General features: G+C 46.5%; 1 protein-coding gene across 1 annotated transcript; it reads left to right on the forward strand.

Moving 5' to 3' along the window:
- The first annotated feature begins 7684 nt into the window (after window positions 1–7684).
- On the forward strand, window positions 7685–25402 carry GCH1 (GTP cyclohydrolase 1). Its single transcript, XM_035329053.1, has 6 exons — window positions 7685–8076; window positions 18044–18153; window positions 20400–20455; window positions 23453–23484; window positions 24481–24565; window positions 25131–25402. The coding sequence occupies exons 1-6, from the start codon at window positions 7782–7784 to the stop codon at window positions 25255–25257; spliced, it is 705 nt and encodes a 234-aa protein (XP_035184944.1). The 5' UTR covers window positions 7685–7781; the 3' UTR covers window positions 25258–25402.
- The last annotated feature ends 341 nt before the right edge of the window (window positions 25403–25743 follow it).

Consider the following 25743-nt stretch of genomic DNA (forward strand, 5'->3'; position numbering starts at 1 on the left):
TTCAAATTTTGAAACTTTTCCTTTTTTGTGATAAGGTAAAATAATTTAACTCCTCAGCATAACAACTTAAACTGAAGAGCTCCATCTCTTTTTTTTTTTTTTTTTTTTTGCACACCCTTTCATCCTTCTTTCGTTCTTCATTTCTCATCATTTTATAACTGAAAAGGGAAATGACTCTCCATTTAGAACACATTTTCAACATTGAAATCTCTAGATTGAAGATTTGGTGAGATTTATGTAAACGTCAGCGGTGTTCTGCTATACTCTTCTAGCAGTTGTTATAGGCCACTTTGGAAAAAACAGCTCCCGTTTTCACTGTATGTAGAAAATGGGGGTCATGACATCAACCAGGATGATAAATACCTATAGAGAAAAATCTAAAGACCGTTAATTTAATTTATTTTCCAGCCACTGTTCTTATAATTGTTCTACATGTTACTGTTTAATGCTGAGAGTAGACTGAGAGTAATAGTTAATGTACAGAGGGGGACTGTATTGACACTGCAGAAAATTGAGGAGAGTTGCAGCACGTTATAACAGTTGTCTACCATCACTGGAAAGAAACGGTAGTATCAGTGGCTGTCTTGAATTACTTTTTTAGGCAGCAAAGTATTTGTTTTTATTTGCTGCATTTGGTTTTGTTGAAGAAAAATGGGATTGCGTTGGTAAGAAAAACATCCTGATAGAAAATCACTGTGGGCTTGGTGCCAAATTAGGATGGAAACAAACAAACAAACAAACAAAAACTTCTTAATGTCCCTTTTTGAAAAACAGAATATTTAGACTGGTAACTTTGGGCTTTTCTGGGCATATATCCTATAAGTGAATATTTTGACCTTACTTATCCTGAATCAGGATGCTGACTGACTTCTGATGCAACAGCGTTGTTTTGGGGAAGGAAGGGAGGTGCTGATGTTGCCAGTGAGAGGTGGAACAAAGCCATTCTGTAGATCCAGATATTGGTACCATCTCTGTCCACCACTCCCCACATTCAAACTACATACACAAACCCTGTACAGCTCCCACTCTGCAACAGGAGCAGTACAACCGGACCCGCAAAGTATCTCAAGCCCTTTTAGACTCTAACTGGGAAGAAACATCCAAAGTCAAATCCCAGAAGAGTTTTCTGGCTGGTTTCAGAGAGCTGGCTATTTGCAATCACGTCGGTCTTCTGAACAAACACACCAAAGTTCTGTTTTATGGGAGACTCCTGGATTTAGTGGATGAATTCATGGAAATAACAGAGGACGTCAGGCTCCAGTTGCAAGTCCCCAGTTCCTGTTTGCTTTTCTCCTGGCTGAATTTTTGCTTTATAATGTTTGTGGGTTTCATCAGACCTAATGTCCATGGCCTGGGGGTCATAGTCTGGGTCTCGCTGCTGTCCACACAGCTGATTAGAGTCAGCAAAAACTGCTTCCCACATCTGAGCTGGAATTTTCCCTCTGGGGGCTGCCTGTCCCACTCGGAGCTGGGTGCCTGGAGGCGGTGGCTCTGTAGCGTGGAAGAAGCCACCCCCAACCTCCTCCCTGAGCCCGTAGAGCTGTGACTGTCACGCCTGTGCTTAGCTCTGTTCACTTTGTGCCTCTTGCTGGAGAGAAGTAGGGCTTCTCCATGTCACCAGCGTTACCTCCTCTGCTCAGAGGAGCCCCATGTAGCCCCAATGCAATCCCACACTGCTGCAGGTCCAGGCTCTGTGCTCTGGTGGAGAGCAGGGCTTGGGAGCCCTGTCCTCTGTCTGCTGGATTTCTGATGCTGTGAAAGATAGCCGGGGGCTATTGGCACTTGCTTGAAAGAATAATAAAAAATGATTTATTTTTCTTTGGGATGAAGACAGCTGCCCTTCTTACCATCCCTTTTTCCACTCTGCAAAACAGCAAAATGGTGGAGAGACGCCAAGTTGAGCAGCTTTTGTAGCAGTGACGTTTAATTACTAAGCAGTTGCTGCTGTCCACAGCAATAAAATTAACAGCCAACCGCAGCCCCCATCTGTCTCCATGCCCCAGCGCGGCTGCTGTTGCCTCTCTTCCCTCACAGATGCGGTCTGCTCCATTACCCAGCTGCGGGCAGGGCTGCAAATAGACCCCCAGCACCTGGAGACTTCCACGTGGCTGCACCGTGCCAAATGGAGCAGGGGATGCTCATCCTCACAGCACCGAGGTACTACGACTTCATCAGACTTCATCATCATTCCGCTTGTACCTGAGCAGGAGCCTAAACCCCCCTAGAAAACGTGGAATGGATTTTAATGGAAAGCTGTTAAATCTCAACTAGCTGCTTTTATGTAAAGATGCTCCCCAAAGATGTTTAATAAAATTGCACTGGAATCTTCAAAAATGCCTGTTGGTCCTGAATTTGTTCTTTCCAATTAAAAAGCGAGTTATTTAGAAAAAAAAAAAAAACAGCCTGGGAATTGCAGCAAAGCACCTGCCTGCTGCTGTTTGTTCCTCCTTTTGCTCGGAAAGCCAGACATTTGTGTGCCTGGCCCTGAGGCAGGATTGGGCAACAGAAACACCCAACCTTTGCTGTGGGTCCTTTCCCCGTGGGTCCCCATCAGCTGACCCCCCTTGAGGCTGTGGTGTGATGGGAAGCGCTGCTGCATCTCAGCACAGCTCCCTTGCCCAGCTAGTGCAGCTCCTTTCCAAACCCCAGGAGCGCAAAGCCTCTTTTCATCCTCGCTCTCTGCTTCTGCGTCTGTTGAGTTCTTCCATTTCACTGCATAATGTGACCTTAAATAAAATCCCTTTCCCGTCCGCTTTTTCTAGAGGAAAACAAAATCATCCAAAAATAGCAGATGAAAGTGGATTGCAGGTGATGGAAGCTGCGGAAGAGAACATCGGTGAATATTGCCCGGCTACCTCTCTGCTCCTCCTATACCAAAACCTGCCATCGCATCTTGTGTTCAGGGCCTTGTAAGGTCACAGTTGGGTTTCAGCAGAGCCAACTCATGCAACAAGCTGCCCTTGCTCTGCGTATAACCCAGGGTTGCTCCTGGCTGGAAAGATGTGACTACTAAAAACCAGCAGAGTCTGTTAGCTTTTTGGGGGGATATAATTCAAAGCAGCAAGCATCCACCTCCCTTGTTCTGTAGCTGAGAGAGCATGTCAAGCCCTTTATCTTAGAAAAAGATCTATAAATGGACTACTTGGCGTGCTGGAGTACTGCGATCCTGTTTGACTTCAGAGGGAGTGCCGGACTCGCAGGAAGCTAGACATTTATTCAGAGAAAGAACATTTGTACTAGAAATAAATAAAATGTGTGCTCACCTCCTAGAGAATATTTTCTTTGGCTTTGCAAGCACTTGCTCCGTAATATAATTCTGCTACAAAGGAAAACAACTGCACACCACCACCCAGCCACGCCACCTTGACTGCTGCACGATAAAAACCCGACAAAATCGGCCTCTGCGTGCCAGCAGGAGCTCAGCCTGGAGGAGGAGGATGGCCTTACAGAGCCACTCGCTTCGGTGCTGCAGCTGGGCTCCAGCAGGAGAACAGAAATAGAGGTGTGCATCGTCCACTCCTTTTTTTTTTTTTTTTTTCATGACCTGTAATGCCAAAATCCTGACCCAAAAATAAAATAAAATAAAAATTAAAATTTAAAATAGAAATTAAAAAAAAAAAAAAAATGAGTACCTGGAGTACTCGTGTCCATCAGGGAGGAGAAACATCTCCTCTTTGCTCCCTGAGATGTGTGGAGCTCCTGTGTCCGCAGCCCCTGCTGGTGATCTGATGTGTCCTTGGGTTTGTCCTGCTGGCACTGGGAGCCAGAACCCCCAGGGCTCCTGCTTCGTCCCTCACCAAGGATTTCACCCACCTACAGCGAACTTCCCCTGGCTTGTCTGTCTCTGGCTCAGAAACCCATTAGAAACCATTAGTAGATCCCTCATGAGAAACCCAGTATGTGTTGGTTAGGACTTTTCCTTCCCCTTTTGCTGCAGCAGCAATGAGCAATGCGCTCAGACTCGTACAATTTCCTTCACAAACCTGACCTAAGTCACTTCATGGACGTAATGCTCCAGCCCTGGTTTTGGGGTGTAAAAGTCAAGAAGGTTAACCAGCCTTGATGCCTGGGGGAGAGCTGGGCACAGGACAGCCTGTGCTTGGACAAACTTTCCCTCTCAGGCACTTTCTATCTTCAAAATTCAACTTAGCCTCTCTCAGGTGGGCATTACAGTGCCTGTGGTGGAGCAGCTCAGCTTCATGGGCCTTGCTGGCCAGCCCAAGGAGAAGACAGAGCTGAGAGAGGCCTAGAGAAAGGCCGGGGCCCTCCCTGAGCACTGCTGTAGAAATGCCACATTAATTTATTTACTTACAGGCAGGCCAGACGCTAATATCTACCTGGGCTGTGAAAGAGCCCCTTAATGCTGGACTCGATCGGATGTGAATGGCCAGGAAATTTGGGTGAATAGTTTCAAGCCGCGTGTTGCCAGGGAACAGCCCAGGCTGCAAATCGCGTTATTGATCTCGGGGATATAATGCCAAGAAGCAATTGAGCAGAGAGGTGCGGGGCCACGGCTGCTGTCCCACTTTGCTCAGGAATCAAAACCCATCCTCAGGTCAGAAGTGGGCTGGAGGGACCCAGAGATCCCCAGCGTGTCACTCAACTCCTGATCGGGTCGTTGAAGCAAGAAATGGGGCGCATCCCGGAGCTGTTAATTACAGGTTAATTGTGTTTTAACTTGAACCTGCCTTCTGTGGTCGCAGCCCATGTCCTCTGTGGGTTTCAGGGAACAAAGGACGGAGGAGCCTCTGGGTGCGAGATGCTCTGTGCCCAAAAGCGTTCAAGAAAAACTGGGACAGGGCAAAACTGCTTTTTTGCTCCAATTTCAGCTCTAAAACTTGAGACCTGACCAGATCGGTTAAAATGGAGAAAGTCCCTCTTGTGGAAATCCTCTCAGACCTCAGGGATCTGCTGTCCCCACAGAGGAACCAATCCCTCTGTAAGAGGTTAGTATTTTAGGAGCCTGTAATCGATTTTGCTTGTTATTCCGGGTAAGCGAATTAAATTGCTTGTGATTCACTGCTTAAACTGACGCACTGTGATTCCAGCGGCCGATAAACCCCAGGCTGTGCTTACAGGGCCCAGGACGGATGTCAGCAGGCCGCGGCGCTCTGTGGATGCGTGTAGATGCGTCCCCGTTGTTTGAGGACCACGCTCGGGCTTGCTGTTAACAGCGATATCGATTTGCATTGCTCTTCTCCTGCCTGAGCTGCTAATGATACGCTGGGTCAACACGAACAGCTGCGGATGGCTTGAGAAGGTGGAATTTGTCATTTCTTAATCTCTGCGCCCAGTCCCAAACACTTTATGGGAAGAAAAGTAAGTGTCTTTGGTGTGTGATTTATCTCAGCCTTTTAACAGCTGCCAGTGCAGAAATTGTGCTTAAAATACCACTTAGATGGCTTCATTTGACCCGCAGCAGACCGCCTGGGGTTTCTTTAGCCTTAGCCAGCCTGGCACGGAGAAGTTTCTTTTCAGGAACTCTTCTCAGGCTGAGGAGCGCCATCCCTCCCCCCCGTGCTCACCATGCCACAGAAATGGTGGGGACCTCTCATCTATTTTCACTCATTCTGGATGTTATTCAGATATAGCAAATAAAAATTTAGTTGGGAATAAAATCTTACTGTGAGGTACTTAAAAATATCAAGCATTGGTGCTGCTGCTCACCCAGCGGATGTTGGTGTTTCAGAGGTGGACGACATGGCTGGCTGGAAATGGAGCTGTAACACGTCCTGACCCATATCTAAATTACCTAGAACAGAAAACTCAGTGCTTGCAAATGCTGTTAGCAAACCTGCTGCCCTCGGCTCCTGCGTGTGTGACCTCTGCTCTCACCCATCCCCAAAACTGGTTCTCTGCAGGTCCACGGAGTGCTCGTGCCAGCAGTAAAGGGGTGGCTGCCCCTCTCTTCCTGCACGCAGGGGAAAAATTACTGCCGACTGCCACGCTTGCTAAATTTAGACCATTATAAAGTTCGGCCGACTGTAGATACCTTATCTGCCGGTCTTCTAAGTGAATCAGTGAAGCACAGCCCAGGGAGTGCCACTCCCCAGATACCCTTTGCTAACCCCCTTCCCATACGTCCCATTACGTCTCAGCAGCTTGTAGTTCCTAAGAAAAGGCTCCCACCCTTTGTACCGTGCCGGCTCCGTCTGGCTCCAGCCAGGAGCGTAGTCACCGTGCTGAATTTGCTGACTGCTTCTGGCACATTTCTGGCAGGGGAGTCAACACAGTTTATGTGGAGAATTTGGATACCAGGGACGGGGTGCAGGGTGGTGAGAGGTGCCCAGCTGCAACCTGGGGTTGTTTGGGGAGGAGAGGGGATGGGGCCGGGGGCTTCCAGCCCCCCTGCCCACTGCTCCTACAGGCCAGCACCTTCCCAGTGATTTCACCTGAGTCATTCTTTCTCTCTTCTGGTAAAACCTGTGATCAGAAGCCAAAAGATAAACGTGGAGTGCCTTATTGCCGCTGGGGTTGTGTTTTTTTTTTCCTATGCACGACGGAGAATTTGTCCCTGCTGCCTTCCGGATGGACCTGCGTGTGGGAACAGGGCTTTCTGAGGTGTTTCTCAGGTGTTCCTGAGGATCTCAAGCATTTATTTTGAAAGCTATGAGAAAAGTAGTGATTACCCCTGAACCGTGAGCCGCCCTTTCCACCCCATATAAAACCCAGAAGAGGAAACTTGGCTTCCCACCACCCACCCATGTAGGTCTTTGCCAGCCCTCAGACCCTGCACAGCAGCGAGCACTTAACCATGCTGCGAGCCAACAACATGCTTCCATGGCGGCAAAAATGGCATTTAATATTTCAAAAGGGTTTCTGAAGACAGCAGAGCCACACCCCAGCCAAATCCTTTTTTATTATTATTATTTTTCTTTTTCTTTTCCACCCAACCTTCCCCACCCTGTGGTGTTTTTTCTCCTTTTCCACCCACCCTTCCCCATCCCCTGGTGTTTTTCCCCCCTTTTTACCCAACCTTACCCCACCACCGCCTGCCAGGGCAGCCTTGCCACCCATTCCCAATCACGGTCCTGATCCCTGTCCTGATCCTGATCCCAATGCTGGTCCTAATCCTGATCCCAGTCCCTGTCCCGATCCCCATCCCAATCCCTGTCCTGGTCCTGATCCTTGTCCTGATCTGGATCCTGATCTCCATCCCAATCTCGGTCCCAATCCATATCCTAATCCCAATCCCCAATCCCAGTCGCGATCTCTATCCCAATCTCGATCCCCATCCCAATCCTGATCCCGGTCCCGACCCTGGTCCTGAACCCTGTCCCAGTCCTGATCCCGGTCCCAATCCAGATCCCAATCCCAATCTCAATCCTGATTCCAATCCTGGTCCCAGTCCCTTATGCCAACCCCGATCCTGATCCCTGTCACGATCCCGATCCCGATCCCCAATCCCAATCCCTGATCCCCAATCCGGACCCGGACCCGGACCCGGACCCGGACCTGGACCCCGACCCCGACCCCGACCCCGACCCCGACCCCGACCCCGACCCCTCTGCGGGGCGCGGCGGGCCGAGACCGGCCGGCTCATCGCAGGGGCAGCGGATGACGTAGCGGCGTCTCCAGCCAATGGCAGCGGCGCGGGCGGTATAAAGCGGGCGGCCGAGGCGGCGGCCGCCGAGTGCTGAGGCAGCGGCGGGCGGGCGGGAGCCCGTGTGGGGGGCGCCGTGTGAGGGGCGCCGTGTGAGGGGACGGTGCCGAGCCCCGGGGTGGTGCTGAGCCCCGCCACAGCGCTCTGCCCGCACCGCTCGGGGCCCGATCCGTCCCCCATGGCGGCGGCACGGAGCTACAACGGGTACCCGCGGCAGGACGGGCCGCCCTCCCCGCCGCTGGGCTCCGACAAGCCGCGCGTCCCCTTGCCCGGCGGCAGCGAGGGCTGGCGGGGCGAGCGGCCCCGCAGCGAGGAGGACAACGAGCTGAGCCTGCCCGGCCTGGCGGCAGCCTACACCTCCATCCTGCGCTCCCTGGGCGAGGACCCGCAGCGGCAGGGGCTGCTGAAGACGCCCTGGAGGGCGGCCACCGCCATGCAGTTCTTCACCAAGGGCTACCAGGAGACCATCTCCGGTAGGCGCCGTTCCCCGCGGGTGGAAGGGGAGAGGGTGTCTGGGGGGGATTTGGACTCTTCTGGGGTCAGCTTTGGGCCGGCAGCCTCTTGCTTGGTGCCCACAGGTGCTCCCAGCTGATTTTTGGGGGTGAGATGCAAGGAGATCGGGGTCAGGTAGGGTCCTGGTGGTGGGTGCTCGTCAGGTACCCAACTCAGGGGAAATCCTGCCTTGTAGTCTTTGCTTTCACATCACTGTTCTCCTCTTACCCTTTCTAGTAAGGACTGCACCCAGCCCAAACTGTAATAAAAGCTTTGGAAAACCAGGGAATTCCCCCTTCTGCTTCCTCTTACGGTGAAAGGCAAGTTCCTGGTGCTGACACGGGGCTGAGCGTGGGTCAGAAAGGTGCCGAGCATCCTGAGAGCAGTGCTGCTGCTGTATGAGCCTGCCCCAAAACAGCACCGGTGTCCCTGAATGAAAGGGCTGAACTGCTAACCCATCCCTCTTCTGCGTGCACTGTGCTTCAGCTCAGAGGCTGGCTTTCCCGTTCGCTTTCTCTTTCACTTCTCAAAATTGCTGCCTTCTCCGAAACCTGATTGCATATAACTTCCAGCACTAACTTACTCACAGCTAGTATTATTTCAGTGCCAACGTCATGCCCTAGCTTCCATCAGGCACAGCGCTTCTGCCTTGACCTTTGTTTTTCTCTTATGGCCAAACCTGGTTTTCAGGCTCATGTCTAGAGATCAGCTCAAGGCTTTGCTGGCCGTCATCCCCCTCTTGTTTAGCCTTGCTGCATGGGGTGTTTGGGATGAAGCTTTGTCAGGGGCTCACAGGGCTCACTCTGTCTACTGGGAAAAAGTTCTTGCGCTCGAGGACTGCACTTGTTGCTTTATTGCTGTAAAACATGGGAGGTGTCATAGTCAGGAGGTCTTTCGGTGATCATCTCTGGGAATTTATGTGCTGAGAGTTTGCTGTTTATCCAAAGTCCTCTCTTAATCTTGCTGTGGGTCTTACCTACAGGGAGAGTTAAACTAAACTGATTCATTAATTTTCTGATAGCTTCTTCTGTCTTCTCCAGTGGATGCTTTGTGACTCTGATTAATCTGTCCCGGTCTTGTGCATTTCCTTTAGAGTGGTTCTGGACAGTCCCCTCCCCTGAATGCTCATCATGGGGGAGCTATGTTATACTGGAGATTAAAGTGTTAGTGTCACTGCTAGGTGCTGTACTCCTGCACTGCTTTTTTTGTTCCTTTCCTAGGAAACGAAAGGAAGCTGTGATGCTAGCATCCCTTCCTGTGTCAGATGGGTGATCCTTTACTTGTCAGCTACTTGTCTCCTTACACAATGCTCAGCTTCCCGTCCTCCTGCTCTTATTAGTCTAATGGGGAGGGAAAATGAGCTGTGGTTGAAGGACAAGCTAGGAAATCTTTGGGAATGGTGGTAGTTGTGGGGCTGCAGCTCCTGTTGCTTGTCTCTGCTGCAGCATCTGGGTGTGCTGTCACTTGGCTGTACTCATGCAGCTGGCTGCCTAGACCAGGAACTGGACTGTAAAAGGAGGAAAGAGGGGGAAAATGTCATGTTTTCTCTGCTTTATTTTGTACTTTATTCCCTCACATGGAACTACATATGCGTATGTTAAAACAGTGGTTTGTGGGATATTGAGGTGTGTGTTCGAGTCTATTCCCCAGCAGGGAGAAGATAAGAGGTGAAAGAGACTCACTGTTACAAAGCTTCTGAAATAAATACAAAATTTCTGAAATAAAAGCTCTTTGGTGGTGATTGTATGGAGGGCTAGAAGCAAGGTGTGCTGCAACAGGTACCTGGTTCCAGCTGAGCTCCCAACCTGTGTCAGTGTGCTAACAGGGCCTGGCTCTGCAACCAGAAGAGTGGAAATAACCTGAGAAAGGGAACAGCGCTGGTCCAGCTACAGGCTTTACAGTCAGCCTCCTCAGTCTGTCTGCTTGGGTGTCTGCCCTGGGCAGGCAGGGGAAAAAGCAACTCACTTCTGATGGCATTTTAATTTATTGCATCACTTTTGTGTTCCTGTGTGGAAAATGTATTCCTGAGTTATGAAATCTCTTGAAGGCTGGATGGCGTGAAGTTGAAAGCGTGCCAGAGGAGGTCTGCAGCGTTTGGTGAGCTTGGCCACAAGCTTTGCCTGTGGGAGGTGAGAATGTAGAGGTGATGTGGTTGGTCCCAAAACTAAGCTGCCTGACTGCCTCGAGTGCTGCCTGCTGCTCTTAGAGGTTTGTCATGAGTGGTGTCTTGCTCTCTCTTGTCACTGAATGTTTCTGAGTGCAGTCAGGATGCCTGAAGCTTTAGGTATGGTGAGGGATGATGGCCTCACCTGCCCTGCAGCAATCTGTCCTGTGGTGGTCTTAGAGGAGGAGAACTAATGGTACATGTAGAGAATTCAATATAAGGAACCTGGGGTGCTTTGGGAAGCTGCTGAGCTAATGTGTGGTCTGCACAGAAGTCAGCAAGCAGGTATTGGTTTTTCCTTTTCAGCATTAATTCACTCTTAAGAGCAAAACTCCTTTTTTTTTTTTTGGTTAGGGTGTGTCTGAGAACATCAATGCATTCGGGGTATGCATAAATATGCTGGGTATCTTCCTGGGTGTTGTCACTTTGCTTCGGTGACAGCTGGTCATATTTCTTTTTTACTTCCCTTAACTTAAACTAGTGTTGTAGGGAAGGTGACATCTGAGTTCTGTCCCCTCTCTCCACTGGGATTTCGGTGAGCAGCAGAGAACCAGATTCTGCCTTCCAGCTTCCTCTGTGTTACTTCCTAGCTTGTTTCTGACAGCACAGAGTAACAGTGTTCCTGCTTCACCTTTATTCATCTCTGCTATCTGTGTTCTGCAGCTGGCCGGTGTTGTGTTTCAGAGCTGTTAGTAGAGTTTACTTGCTAAATATTTAAATCATTCTCTTACTGTTCTTTCTAGATGCATTCTCCTATTAATCCTGGCTCTACAAAAGGCCTCTGCCCTTGGCTCTTTCCTTGACAAAATGCATTCAAATGTATGGATCTCATTGCCCAGAGAAGCTGTGGATGCCTCATCCCTGGAGGTGTTCAAGACCAGGTTCAATGAGGCCCTGGGCATCCTGATTTAGGGGGTGGTGTCCCTGCCCATGGCAGGGGTCTGGATCTGGGTGGTCTTTGAGGTCCCTTCCAATGCCAGCTGTTCTGTGATACTCATTCTGTAGTCCTAATAGTCAAACTCTGGTTCTCATTCTATAGTACTTACCAAACTTTCTTTGGAGGTGTGAGAATGCCACTAGGGATTTAAAGTAAAATCCCTCTCGGAGAGCAGATCTAAACATGCTGGCAGTGCACACTGGGCATGTGTAGGTGAGTAGCCACTACAGGATACCAAAATTTTACTCTTCAGCTTCATGCAGTGATTTTGCATCAGGATTCAAGAACATCTCTTTTCCTGAGCGAGGGTCAAATTTATCCGCTGCCTACTTCTGGGAGTAAATTATAACACGATAGCAACCTGTGTAACAAAGGTAGTCTGCTGTTATTAGCAGGCTGCCTTGAGCACTCCTAGAGAGTGTGTGCAAATGCAGTGAGTGAGTTTGTGGAAATACAAGGCTGAGGATTGTGCCAGCTTGTAACTGAAGTTGGAGACTTCAGACTTGATCTTGCTAAATGGTGAGTTCCAGAAACAGTGAGAGCCAAAAACCAAACTGTAAAGGAGTTGGTTCTGACTGTGCAATCCCATAGGAGACATCAGGCACAAAGCTGAGCAAGCTTCCTGTAACTGCAGAAGGAAGCTGACTTGTTCTCGTCGTACCTAGGTCCTTTAAGCAGAATGGCACAAGCGTTAAATAATGTTGGTTGTTACATGAATAAAAGCTGAAAGGCTGCACTGGCCTCTATGCTAGCTTCCAAGCAAGTTGGGAGGTCCAACTGTCCTTTCAACATGTTTAATAAGGAAATGAAAATTGGAAATATTAGAGGATAACTTTGCTTTCTGAACCTGTGTGGATTGAAAGGCGGCACGTGTGTTTTATTTGCCTTAAGGCTAGCTGATGCTGCTATGCAGCTTCTTGCTTTAAAGCAAGCAACACCGAAGGTCCAGCACCAGTAGGTTAACACCTGCTGCAACGTGTATGTCACTGCCTCTCATTAGTTTGTGCTCCCTTATGGTGGAGGGTGAATAAATGCAACCTTAATACTTTTCTTCACCTTCTTTCCTGTGTGGTTTTATTTTCATAGGTGCAGCAACAGAATAAGCTTACAAGTTTTCTAAGCCTACTCAGTTTGCTGTGGGTGAGAGGTGCTAAGCATCCCTACGTAAAAACAGACAGGCAGCTCCTTAAACAAACAAGGCTGTTTGATCAGCAGCACTGCCCTTTGCTGAGAGCTGGTGAGTTGCTTCTTTCATTTCTGTCGGTGGAAGCGAGATGCTGCTCTCCTCTTGCTTCATATAGGTGTGAAAGCCTAACAAATAACTTAAATATCATATTGGTAGTGTGGCCATGGCTCGGTTCTTCAGACTGGAGGGTGGGAAAGATGGGATCATTCATGGTAAGGTTCCTGGGGGTTTCTTTCCTTTACCCCGACCCCTTGTGTGGGTGAAGCCTACCGTGAGCTTACCAGGATGATCTCTCTGACCATCAATATTCAAGCAACACCAAATTCGATAAGCTTGTTTGGATTTTGTCAAGAGTTGATTAAATCTCTCAACCGCTTGGATCGTACACTATTAAAGACATCTGATCTTTTTCTGTTGCTTTTTCAAAGCACTTTCTTTGTCTTCTCTGATTTTTCATTTGTTTTGATTACAGAAAGTGTGGATGGGGAACTTCCAGCACCTTCTGTGACATGAGATAGTGAAGTAGTTATTGAAATCCTGATGCATTTTAATGAGCTTTTCCATAACCCTGCTTTCCCTCGTATTAATAAATCTGTTGGCAAAGGATGACTCCTAGAACCTAATCTTAGTTTCATCTGAGAGCCTGCAATAACTGATCTCTTAGGAATAGACTTAAATCTCACTGCAACATGGCAAGTGTCTTAAAGTAAATGAATCAGTAAAGCTGATGGCCAAAATTAGTTGAATATCAATGCTGCATTTCCTCTATTTGCCTCTACAAAATGAGTTGTAAAAGAGCTGGACCAGATGTATGACTTCTGGTAGCTGAAGAATTAAGTTTTGCTGCAGAAAATGTTCCTTTCTGGAGTGGGTTGCCTATTTCCAGTCCTCTGGTGTGGCAGTGATGAAATCTGAACTATTAGTCATCAGCTTGTAACTTCTTCTGTCTGGTGTTCCTTCCTTCCTGGTAGGAAGGTACACGATGGTAAGGAAGCCACGTGGTGCTAATGCCTCCTTAATTTTTCTCTGCAGCTTTTGAACTCTGTTGCCTGTTCAGAGTCATGCTGCAGCTTAGGCTGTGTCTCTTTCTAGAGTGCTTCAGGGCTTCCTGAAGCAAGTGGTAATTCTGTTGTGAGTTGGCACACCCAGACCATCCCCTTTCTTAGCAACCTGAAGCCATTAACTTTCTGCAGGAGTGTAAACTCTGTATGAATATTTGTAGCCTGATTCTCCTCCCTGTATATGTAATAAGTTTGGTAACTTTCTAGTACTGAAATGCTGCAATAATTCTAGTGTTGCTTGTCTGGAAGCTTTTTCCAACTACAGTTCTGTAGTGTCAATGCATGAATAAAATGCAAAGTTTCAGTTTTGACTCTACATCTTGCTATTTAGCAACAACTGAAAGCTTTTCTAGCAATTTTCTTCCAGATCTAGTTCAGATCCTGTAGTCTCCTGGCTTTCCTGCCACACATTCAGCTGTTAGCTCAGGCTTCCTGCTCTGTTACATCTCTCCTCGGATGGAGAGGAACTTCTTCCCAAGCAAGCCAGCTGAAGGTATCTGGCCATGTACCTGAACTGATTTTTCCACCTCAGCAGGCAATTGGTCTGGTCTCTGGCTCACATCAGTTCTGGAGCACCATCCTGCTCGCTGCCTGCTCCTAGGTCACACCAGGTGTTGGTGCAGGCTGCTTCGTGCTCCTGGCAGAGCAGAAGGAACCTGAGCACTGCCTGTAGTTTTTTCTCTTATGTCACTATCAGGACGGGTGAGCTTACGGGACAATATCGTGAATGTGAGACTGCCTCCGTCCTGTTGACAGTGAACAACCCTCAATCTCTCTTTTTCTAGAGGGAAACAGCCCATTGTGAGAACAACCTTCGAGCATCTCATTCTTTTTGTCTCTGTCAGAAGCAGACACCAGGTGCTGTGAAGCTGAAGCAGTGCTGCTCTGCGGAGTGCTGTCATCCCTCATTCCCTTCACCTCCCGAGCCAGCTGCAGGGTGGGCTCTCTTTGCTTGCCAGAGGTGCTTCTGCTTTCCTGTGTCACATTAAAGCCATGCAAATAGTTTCTATAGCAACAGGTCTTTTTTGCTTAGCTCTGACGCAAAATCCCAAAAGGTCTTTCTTGTTCTGTCTTCATCCAATTCCGATTCCTGCTTTTATCAACTCTTTTTTGAAGATAAAGGGGGAAAACTAATTCAGGTCTGTTGCTAACTCAGGAGTTAACTTGCAGCAGAAGCGACTGTTTAGTTTTTAATAGCCCACTGAAGTTTCTGCAACAGGACTTGAACTCTGGGCTGAAAGAAACCTCAGCTGGAATAATCTAGAGATCATCCCCCAACTAAACATTTAATGTTTGTTCTTGTTCCCTTCCTCCCAGCCATGTGTTTTTATCCAAATCTTAGCATTTCCTCAAGCCTAGACACACCACGGTAAGCATCAAGCTCCCTTAGCTTTCCTGGGGTGGTAGGGAATGGAAGCAGTGCTTTGAAGAACCTGGAGCCCCAGGCAGGAGGGATGGAATGGATGAAGTTTATGTTAGAAGGCAGGTGGGTGTTTTGGGGCTGGGAGGTGCAGCCAGCAGCGCTGCTGCATTGCCCAGCCTGACCTGGGACAGGGCTGGGGAGGGAGCACACAACACGTAGGTCCTGGCCTCGGTGGCAAGGAAAAGTCTGGGGTTAGAGTAAGTGTTTCTGGGGGTTCCAGATGAGGAAGCCAAGAGTAAAGTGAAATCCAGCTGCTGAATTAGGTGCTGTGGCCTAGAGAGAATGAAAGAACAGGAAAAGAGGTACAAATTTGTCCTCGGCTTTGCTTCTGGACTGGCTAATCTGAGTCCCTGGTTCCCCCCCTCTGCCCTGTGAGCTGTTATATTCTCTAGAACATGTGCTGCAGGCTCCGGGCTAAGCTTGTTGAGGCCTTGTTTGATGCTACTGCAAACTGAATGACTACAAAAAATAAAAGGTGAAGTTAGATAAAATGGCATTGCCTCTCCGCACAAAGCGTTTGAGTCTTTGCCAGGCAAGTCTCTCCCAGGTAATTACTGAAGGCAAGTGCTGCAGCAGGACCTAGCACGGCGTCTTGTCACAGCTACTTCTGCCTTGCTCTTCTGCTGGCAATGCAAGGCTTGGATTTGAAAGGGTTTTGTGTTGGGGTGGGGACGGGGGTAGATACAGACACAGGCTTTGTACTCTGCTTATTTTTCAGGAGGAGAGGCTTGCGAAGTGCGAGCAGGAGGGACTTGAGCAGGATAGGGGTGACTGGAGCTCTGTTCTAACACCATGAGTCCAGTAGTCAGGTACTGGCCTTCTGCCCCAGTCCTTACTCTGCCTTTGTCTCCCTGTATTGCCTGGCAGTTGTGGAGGGGTATTGGAGGGCCAGCACTAAGCTTCTTTCTTCATTTATGGTTTCTGGTCCACCTTTTCAAGGAGTAACTGCTGCTGACTGTTAATATTGACACTGCTTGCCGTGGGCACAACTGCAGAAGTTTTGCAGCTGAACAGGTATCCTCTGTCATCTGGCTGCTACTTGCTAGTAATGTTCCAGAAATCCGGGGTGCAAAATCGGTAAATCTGTATAAATGAGAACTGTGAAACACCCCACAGCTCTGTGGTTCTGTTCTTGACAAAGATCTAATTGCTTACATGCCTCTAAAACCTCTTTTGAGAGGAGGCATTACCCAAATTGCTATGGCTTGGCTGTAGCCTGAGAGAAGATATGCACCAGGATGGGTGGCCTTTGTGTTCCTGTTCAATGCTTTAGCCATGGGAGGGATGCATGTAGTTCCTGAAGTTACTTGTGGGATACTTCGCAGGTCTCAACCTTCTTTTCCCCAGCCCTAAAATAGGGCTACCAGCTGTCTCCAAAGTATAACGTGGCTCTGCAGTGCTCTGGTAACGGATCGTGGTTCCTTAGATGACGTCCGTAAGGATCCATTCATACATATTTTATAGATGCATGTGTATATGCACACATATAAATGTATGTGCATGTATATGAGGCTCTTCCACATAGAAATACCTTCTGCTGAGGTTTTGACCTTACGCTGTCACACATGAATTGCTGTGGCTTGCAATGGGAACGTGGCCACTTCTGATTCTTCTGAGCAGTCCGCTCCACGAGCGTGCTGACGTAATCCTGTATCTAGCATCAGGCTCTGATACGCTGCTGGCAGTGCTGGCATGAGCCAGGCTGGTGGTCTAATAACAGCAGCAGTCACTCTAGAGACACTTCTTGGGTCTGTTTGGATTTTGTTTTAATAATCCAGGGCATAGTAGCGGGCTTCATGAAACCACTGTTTGCTTTTTTTGCTCTGGAAATGGCACACCTGCAGAGTGCTGCATGGAGGAGCTGAGAACCCAGACTGCTGCTCTGTCTCCCCTTTGTCCTGCTCTGTTCCAAATTTTGGCTCCTTCTGGCTGAATTCATACTAATACAACTGCATGGTGCTTCCCCCGTAATCAAAAACCTCTCTGGTAGTGTTTGGTGCGAGCTGGACCCTAAAATTTAAAGGACAAAATCATGTGCTTTTACAGCGTTGATTCCTGGCCCCTTTTGTGCCCTCTGTCCCGGTTCTCTGACCTGATCGAAAACCTTCTGGGGTTCAGCCTCGTTGTTTTGCAGGTTGCCAGCCCTTCTCAGGAAAGGACGTGCGTTGCAGGCAGAACATCTTGCGCACAGTTTCCAGGGTTACCTGTGTAGTGCTGATAGCAAGCAGGAAATTAAAATGCTCCATGATGACGATACGTTATCGGCAACAGATGGTGGCCATTAGGTGTACGTACATGGCAGGGGAGGGCATAAAGGCAAGGAGAGCAGACACGACTATTAGGTTTCTATAATCATCGCTGCAGGTGCTGAGCTGCACTGTGGATGAAGCCGGGCAGTCCCTGAGCATCCTGGTTCCCATCTGGCCGTGGTGTGTCTGACTCTGGTTCCTGGAAGTAACTCCAAGCAGTCTGTGTGGCTTCAGGCTAACTTCCTAGCAGAGTTCCACGTGCTGATAACATCCCTTCTGTCCAGCTAGTTCTCGCTTGCTGTTCTTTTTCTTTCCATATTGTCTCTCCTTTACAGCTGTTCTCTCTCATCCTTCAAAAGGCTCCCTCTCTTACCTTGAGGCTCTTCTGCTTTTAAGTTCTCCAAATGTGGTCCAGCTTGCTGTAGCTTTTTGTGGAGGCTACAGTAATCTGCTGTAACCTGCATCAGGATTGCCTCGGGACTCGTCAGGGGACTGCTAAATACAGAAAATCAACTAAGGGTCTGTTTTGCTGAGCTCTGGGACTAGCAGAGTCCCATGCTATCTGGTCCTTTTCTTACTGAGCTGTCTCTTCCTCTTATCTTTATGGGGTTTTCCACATTAATTCTGTGAAGCTTGAGATGGGGATTCAGATGGGATGTACTTCTGCGTGCCTGTTTCAGTGTGAGACAGCAAATGCCTCCCTGATCTGTGGCTGCAGATCTTTGTACACCTAAACAGCTGCTGGTTGGTGTGCCTCAGGGTGAAATGCTTCCAGGGCACAGAGCTTCCTGGAAGAGAGTGGTGCTGATGTTGAAGTGTTTGAAGAAACCACTGTGATGGCTGGCTATTACAAGCTGTATCAGATACTGCCTGGAAGAACCTTCCATGCTTGTGCATGTAACTTTTTAATGCTAATGTTTCATTTCAGATGTTCTGAATGATGCCATCTTTGATGAAGACCACGATGAGATGGTAATTGTGAAGGACATAGACATGTTCTCATTGTGTGAGCATCACCTCGTTCCATTTGTTGGAAAGGTAACTCTTCCTTACAAAACAAACATGGGGAATACATGATAAAAGACCTAAAGTACATGTAAAAGACTTTGTAGCTATAACTACAAAGCTTTTAAAGCTGTAAGTATTTACTGCTTACGGCTATGATTCTAGAAGTTAATCTCCAGAGAATACAAATAAGTAAGACCTCCTTAATGTGAGTTTTATTTGGATTTAAAGCTCCTAAAATATAATGCTCAACCTTTCCTGGTCTAAGTAATCTAATGGTTTCTGACATTTCATATCAAAGCTCTTCTTCGTGAAGCAGCAGCAAGCCTGGAGGGCAGACATCTTGATATTAAACCAGCTCACCCTGCACGCTGTCTCTGTCATGGATTTAGCTGCTGGCTCAGAGCTATCTGGTGCACATTCATCTCGGGAGCCCCCATGAACAGAGCGAAATTCAGACTAGCAGCCCTGTTTTAATTTGGCTAGCAGGAGACTGCATAGGTTGGGACTTCTGTGAAAGGGGCTGGTGTTTCAGACGGTGTTGAAATCGTGGTGCCAATGGCTTAATGCTTCCCTCTACATCCCCAAAAATGAGAAACACACAAAGCAACAAAGCTCCAGTTAACATCTGTAAACTTGAAGAGTTCAAAATTGGTAGTCACTTCTGCAAGCCTTAGCCTCTTCGGTCTCTTATCAGCAGAGAAGGATGGAGCTTAGTCTAATCCATATGTTCTACTATTAAGTACTCACAGGGCAGAGTAGCAGGTGCTTTTGTTTTCTGTAAAATTTTATCAGTACCACATATGTTCCAAGTAAACTGTCTCCCAAGAAATAAAATACCCAAACAGAAACCAGCTGCTTCTTTAGTTGAGTCAACTCAACTTCATCTGCTTTCTTTTCTCAATGTTGGTTTTATACCAGAGAACGAGGTAACTTCTTTTTCTGTGGAAGCTTTGTTTCACCTGTTGTTCTCGATTACACATGCTGTGCATATTGTCTTCGTTACTTCTGTGGCAATATATGCATTCTTTTTACATCTAGCTGTTTAGCTTATGTGCTTTGGAGAAATCTGGAAGCACCAAATTGGTCCCGCTTCATGTAATGGTCTGCTAAATGACTTGGTATGCCTGTAAATATTCTCAGACTAACCATTCTCCTGTTGGGTACATCAAACAAGCTGCAAATACTGAGCAGTAGGTCTGGTGTTTACAGTTCTATCCTGAATAAAATCAGGATTTTCACAAAAAAAAAAAAGGGAACAAGATTCAACACTTATTTTTAAGTTATGTCTCTTAATTTACCTAAAATGTTTCATGTCTTTTCAGGTGTCAGTGGGTTGATTACCCAACAGAAGTGCTAGGAATGAGCAAGTTAGCCAGGTAATTAGGTGCACTGTGGTACCTTTAACTGGAGGTACAGCAATACAGGATTCTGAGATGGGGCCTCTAGGCAAAGCACTAAGACAGAATCCTATACTGATACTTCCCTTACTGTATCTTGGCTAATTTTTCAAGTCTCTGGTACAGTGACATAAAATGCTGATTTATAATGTTACAATTGTAAACCCACTTGATTTCAGAAGCCTATGTTGCCTTTTGAATAACAGGAAGCTAAATGCCTTTCCCTTGCCTGTCAGATCTGAGCACTTTCCTGATCTGGAACTTACTTCACACTGTTACAGTTACACGCTCGTTAGGAATGTGCAGTAAATCCATATCCAAGCAGAGTAGAAGTCAACTTATATAGTGATCTATGGTATTACCAATAGCACATGAGGTGGTGTTAAAAAGAATAACAAAAAATCAGTACGTGTAGCCTGATTTTGGTGGCGAAGTACTTGCCATCAGAACTTTACCTGAAATGCAGTCCCTCTCCTTCCCTTCTCCTGGATCTGCTTTAGGTCTTGAAAGAAAAGCATTTACTTTAGACAAACAGTGCTGTGCTGAGCAGTAAAGCCTTCCTTTTGTACCTGAATATAATAGTGTTCTGGGGCATTCCTGAGACTTGGAACATAAGCCTTGACTCTTGAAGAGTTGTGATTTTTCTCCCCCCTTAACCTGTTCTGCACATGGACACTGACCTCACCAGGCATTTACAGTCTCGATTAGCTCCACAATTCAGGCTTGCATGGTGGCATGTTCCTCCCACATGCTAAGACTCCTGGACTGTTCCAGAGTTAGTTCTGGGGCAGGTGTGCATCTCATTCTCTGTGCATGAGTTTCACGTGCATTTTGAAGTGTGGTTTTGGTTCTGCTAACGGCTTGTTCTCCTCTGTCTAGGTACATATTGGCTATCTTCCTAACAAACAAGTACTTGGCCTCAGCAAGCTTGCTAGGTAAGTGTTGATGTAATGAAAGTGATGCTAATTTGTAAAAAGGATTCCAAGCTGTGCTAACTGTGTTAATCTTTCTAATCTGGTCCCCCTGTAAAGCTCAACACACTTTGTGTCCTGGATTTGGATTTAGACCAATCCTCAGCATTATGTTTTTTGTGTGGAGAGGACAGACAAGTATTAGAGCTCTGTTAATTCACGTTACAGTTGACTGTAGTAGAGCTATAAACTTCTGTGCATTCATCCAAAGCGCTGGTGTCTAAAAGGGCTACAGAAGGAAGAACAAGTGGGGAATCTTTGTCATGTTTTAAGGCATGCCACCAAAAACAGCAGGGATCTCTGGCTGTTACTACTTGATGTGTAAATTTACTGATAAGAACAAAAATCCCAAACTGTAAACGAACACACTGGCTGGATAGGAATTGAATCTAAATCTGTTAGCTGACTTCAGATAAATTTGACATTTCTTTCTTTCACTCGAGGCCTGCTGAGAAAGCTGTGGGGTAGATTCTATAGATAAGGCTCAGCCTTATAAAGTAATTAGGATACACTTGAGAAATCCATTTGTTATGTAAAATAGCTGTTTCCTCAGCAAGTGCCCTTGGATCAGTTGTTGCACTGAATCGCGTTATAAAGTGATAATCCCTAGCTCTGGTGAGGAAGGGGATGGTAGATCCCTTAAATAGATGGACGATTGGGCAGCAGAGTGGAAGGGTGTCTTTCAACAAATGAATCTGAAAAAGACTGTCTGTAGTTCAGGAAGACCACATAGGACTTACACTTTCCCTGACACATCTGTTAATCTTTCTGTAGTTCCAATAACGCTAATGAGAATTAGCCTTGTAAATCTGCACGCCTGCTGGGTTTTCTTAGCGGTTAAGAAATGTGCAGGGTATGACAGTAGGCGTGCTTTGAAATCAGTCAGCTCTGTTTGCACAACAATGAATTTGGTTTGGAAGCAGAAGGGCCCAGGTCGCATCTTTGTTAATGTAACCTCATATTGCAGGGAGACCATCTTCATGTCTTCTAGCAGTGCTTGCAGGAGAGGAATTTGCTCTGATTAAAAGTCTGAAGCAGTTAAACACTTAATTTTTTCGTAAACGTTTACTGTGACTGCAGTCAACTGTCCCCTGACACTGTAGGATGAGATTTGAACTGTCACCACTGCGGCTGCTGGGTGGAAGATTGCCTCTTGCAGCTGCTTACTGCTAGGAACAGGCTGATGTGTGGCAGTTCAGGGCTCGTTTGTGTGTTGGCTGGTACTTGTGTGGCTGCAACTTTATAAGTGGTGAGGTTTTTTTAAGCTGGGTTTCTGAAGGTGGCCATCGTTCCTAAAGAGATTGTGCCTCCCTTTCTGAAGGGCTTTAGGATCACAGCTGAAATACGCATCAGTTGATTTGTGCTTGCTCTGGTCTGCAATTACCTCTCAATTGCTGGTTTAGAAAGGAGCTCAAAACTGTCTTGAATGCTTCTTAATGCAACTGGCAACGTGGTGCTAAAAGTGTACAATTTTCCCACTATTTATTCTCAGTATAGAAGTATGCTTGGATATGTGCAGGGCTTCCTGCATTGTGTTTTAAAGGTTAAATCTACCCTAGCCCGAAAAGAGAGGCAAGAACTCCCATACGCTACAATAATGAAAAGATTAGGTTCTTGTATAACAAAATGTTCTCAGCCCTTGCTTGCTTTTGAGTGCTTACCATGAAGAGATTGGTAGGCCAAATAGTGCTTCTCTTTCTTGCCCTATATAATGCAACTAGTGTTCGAACGAAGATTTGTGAGGCTGCTGGTGCTGTGCACCTAATCTTTCGTAATAGGATTAGTCTAATGTGTGTTTCTGGAGTTGTGATGACCTGTATTCAGTAAACAAACATATTTCCTTGGATTTTAAGCTCAGGCTTGAAAATATCAATGCTGTTTTTACACAAACGTGCTTATGGAGCTTCTAATATATAACAACAATCCAAAAAAAAACCCTCAGCATCAACTTTTTCCTATCCATATATTTAATCTAAATGTTATATTGCTTTGTTTAAAATAACTATAACACAACCATTTGATTTCTGGAGGGGAGTTTCTGTGTATAATTCTCTCTCCAAAACAGCAGGCAAGTCTCATTGTCAGAAATGTTTCTTGTAACTAATGCCTCAGGCTGCCAGCCAGCATCTGTTTTTTGTCTAGTCTGACCAGATGGGTATTGAAGCTTTCTATAGCAACTTTTTAACATGGCCACTTGATGTGTAATTAAGCATTTTAGGTCTGCATGAATAACCCACTGAGTTACAGCTATAGGACTTTTTTTCCTTAACATGTGAATTTCAGTACTGTGGTGACAGATGATCAAACCGTCGCTTGAATTGCTCCACAAATGGCTTGAATTTGAAGTCACCTTAGAGAAGAGCACTACGGTGATCCTTGTCGCTGACATGCGAAGGCTGGTGTGATATATGAGTGGAGAGCATCTTTTGCATAAAAACAATCATTTCTCATTGTCGTTAAATCTGTGGTTAGATGCAAGAATCTAGAATACTTCTTGCTGTAGTAGCCTTCTGGGAATCTCTATATCTGAACTGTCATTAAAACAGCATTTGGTTTAAATTGAAGCAAAAGAAGGTAATCTGATCTCAGTTCAAGGATTAGCTTTCAGGGAGTCTTTGGGTATGGATTCCCTTGGAAGAGTGTGATCCAGGTGGGTGATGGTACATGTACTTTGTACAAAAGTAACAACCAAGCAGAAGAAGCTCTAAGGAGTAGTGACAGGGTTGCCCCTCAAATAGCCCCTTAAAATAGCTTATGAGGTGGCAGATATGGGGCACCTGTCACTAAAAACAGTGATGTGCTAAGGGAAGCCCTTGAGCCATACCAACTGTCACCTGGACTTCCAGGAAGGATGTGGATCAGTACAATGGTCTCATTTGGCAGTGCAAAGTAATTGTGCAGATCAGGCCATGGTCTTAAAGGAATAACTAAAACAAATTATCTTTTTCCTTTCTCTTCTAGGATTGTGGAAATATACAGTAGAAGATTACAAGGTAAACAGCTGAATCTGGATTTTTTCTGTTGCTTGTACGGTCCTTTGCTAGCTAGCTTAAGGCACCTGTAATTATAGGTGGGCTAGAGCTGTACCAATTCTAAAGTGTGCGATGAAAAACAATGTGTTACTCATCTGTCATCTTCCTTAGCCTCTGCATTTCCCTTGAGGGGTAAAACGTGCCTATGAAAGTGGATGGAGGCAGTAACTGGTTCAGAGGATAAATGTGCTGTTAAGGTAGAGCTGCCAGGGATAACTGAACTAGCTGGATGCTGCTGGATATGAACTCCTCCACAGATAATTTGAGATGCCTTCAAGAAGCCTTGTCTGAGGAGATGAACCGATGGCTGCCATATTATGGGCTGGCTGCCATCCCCTGAGAAGCAGAGGAAGCTGCAGGAGCTGCTCTGTCTTGGGTTGGGCTCAGCCTGCTCTCATTGTCCTGCAGTTGAGTTTGGTCTGTTCATGGCAACAGAAGTCCCAGTAACCATTAGGTGTGAGGCTGGGGAATAGCTGCAGGAAGTAAAGCTCTGGAGGACAATAGATTCCCTTAATTTACTCTTCTATTACCTTTCCTCAAAGATAAATGTTGTGTGTAGGGAGTGGATAATGTAGTGGTAAAGCTAGTGAATAAATATGTAAAATATCTAAAAAATAGAGGAAAGCAAGAAACTCTAACCACATAATGAGAAATGCAAGACCTATTATAACAAGTCACGGTAATGCAAATTCCAGAAAACATGTGTAATGAGAAACTCCCAGCATAAACAAGCAAATAAAAGGCTTGTTTCGGGATACAAAATATAAGCTAGGGTTTGTTGCTAACAAAACTAACTTAGGAAGACCAGAGCTTGGGCAGGAAGTGGAGGGGACAGGCACACTTGGAAATGAGGATGCAATATTTTGATGCTGTCCTTTCTGTGACGTGCAGATAATGATGATGCATTTAAGCTAGTCAGATGTAACAATGGTTCTGAACTCCCTCCTCTCCTTTCAGTCCAGGAGCGCCTTACCAAACAAATCGCAATAGCCATCACAGAAGCCTTACAGCCTGCTGGAGTTGGAGTGGTTATTGAAGCTACGTAAGTTGCTCTGAGCTGTTCTGCAGTGATGTATGGGCTGGGTGAGATTCCAGTTGTGCTGCCTTCTGGCTCTCCAGCTGCTGCAGCTGTGTGCCATGCTTCTTAGAGGGCAGGCAGGAGTGATCTTAGCCTGCTCAGTGAAATGGCCTGGTGGGTTGGAGCTGTTTAAAGTGGGGGCTTGCCTTCTGCATTGCAGAGATGCCACAACTGGGAATGTGGACAGCTGTCCCAGTTGTACTGGATCCACATTCTGCCTCAATGCACCCTCTACTACTTCAAGTACAGCAGAGCTTAAGTCTAGCAACAGCCATGTCCTTGTGATCCCACTGGAAAAATGGGATTTTGCTAGGATCTAAGGAGAGAAGGCAGTGCTCAGGAGCTGGGAACTTGATTTTTCCCTAGAGAACAGCTGAGATCCATTGATTCTGACAAGTAACAATTCTGGATATGGACCTTTTTACTTCCACCATATTTAATGTGACCCTGTATGAATCATCTGTTGTCTTCATGGGGTTGCTCCTTTAGAGTATGTCTAACTTACTGACTTTCCTCTCATTTCTTCTAGGCACATGTGTATGGTAATGCGTGGGGTACAGAAAATGAACAGTAAAACAGTAACCAGCACAATGTTGGGGGTATTCCGGGAAGACCCAAAGACCCGTGAAGAATTCTTGACACTCATCAGGAGCTGAAACTGTTTTTCTTGAAATGCACTCTGGAGATTGTTCTGTCCAGTGTCACTGTCTGTTCTTACTTGTTCCTACATCTCGCTCTTAAACTGAATTGTTGTGAATTGTTGTCATAGTCTTTGTTCAGTAAAAGACTTCTGATGGCAAACGAAAAGTGGAATGATGAGGTAGGCTCCTCCTGGATTTCCGATGATGCTGATATCACAATTACAGGCTACAAATAAGGCTTTGAAAAGGCTTTTTCTCCATCTACAGTGCAGAATATGCTGCTGCTAGGAGAAAAGCGTGGTTTGGGAGTGAAATGGATATTTATAAAATATCCATTTATGAAATGGATATTTACAAAATAGTTATGTTAGTAGAATAAATACGGTGCAGCACAGGAAACAATTGAAAGGCTGTGGATCCTTGTAGGACCACTTACATGCTGCAAATACTTTTATCTCTGGAAATGATGGTCCTGAATTGTCTCTGTCTATACTTTATTAC

This window comes from Oxyura jamaicensis, chromosome 5, assembly GCF_011077185.1.
Source record: "Oxyura jamaicensis isolate SHBP4307 breed ruddy duck chromosome 5, BPBGC_Ojam_1.0, whole genome shotgun sequence".
In the NCBI taxonomy this organism is placed as follows: domain Eukaryota; kingdom Metazoa; phylum Chordata; class Aves; order Anseriformes; family Anatidae; genus Oxyura; species Oxyura jamaicensis.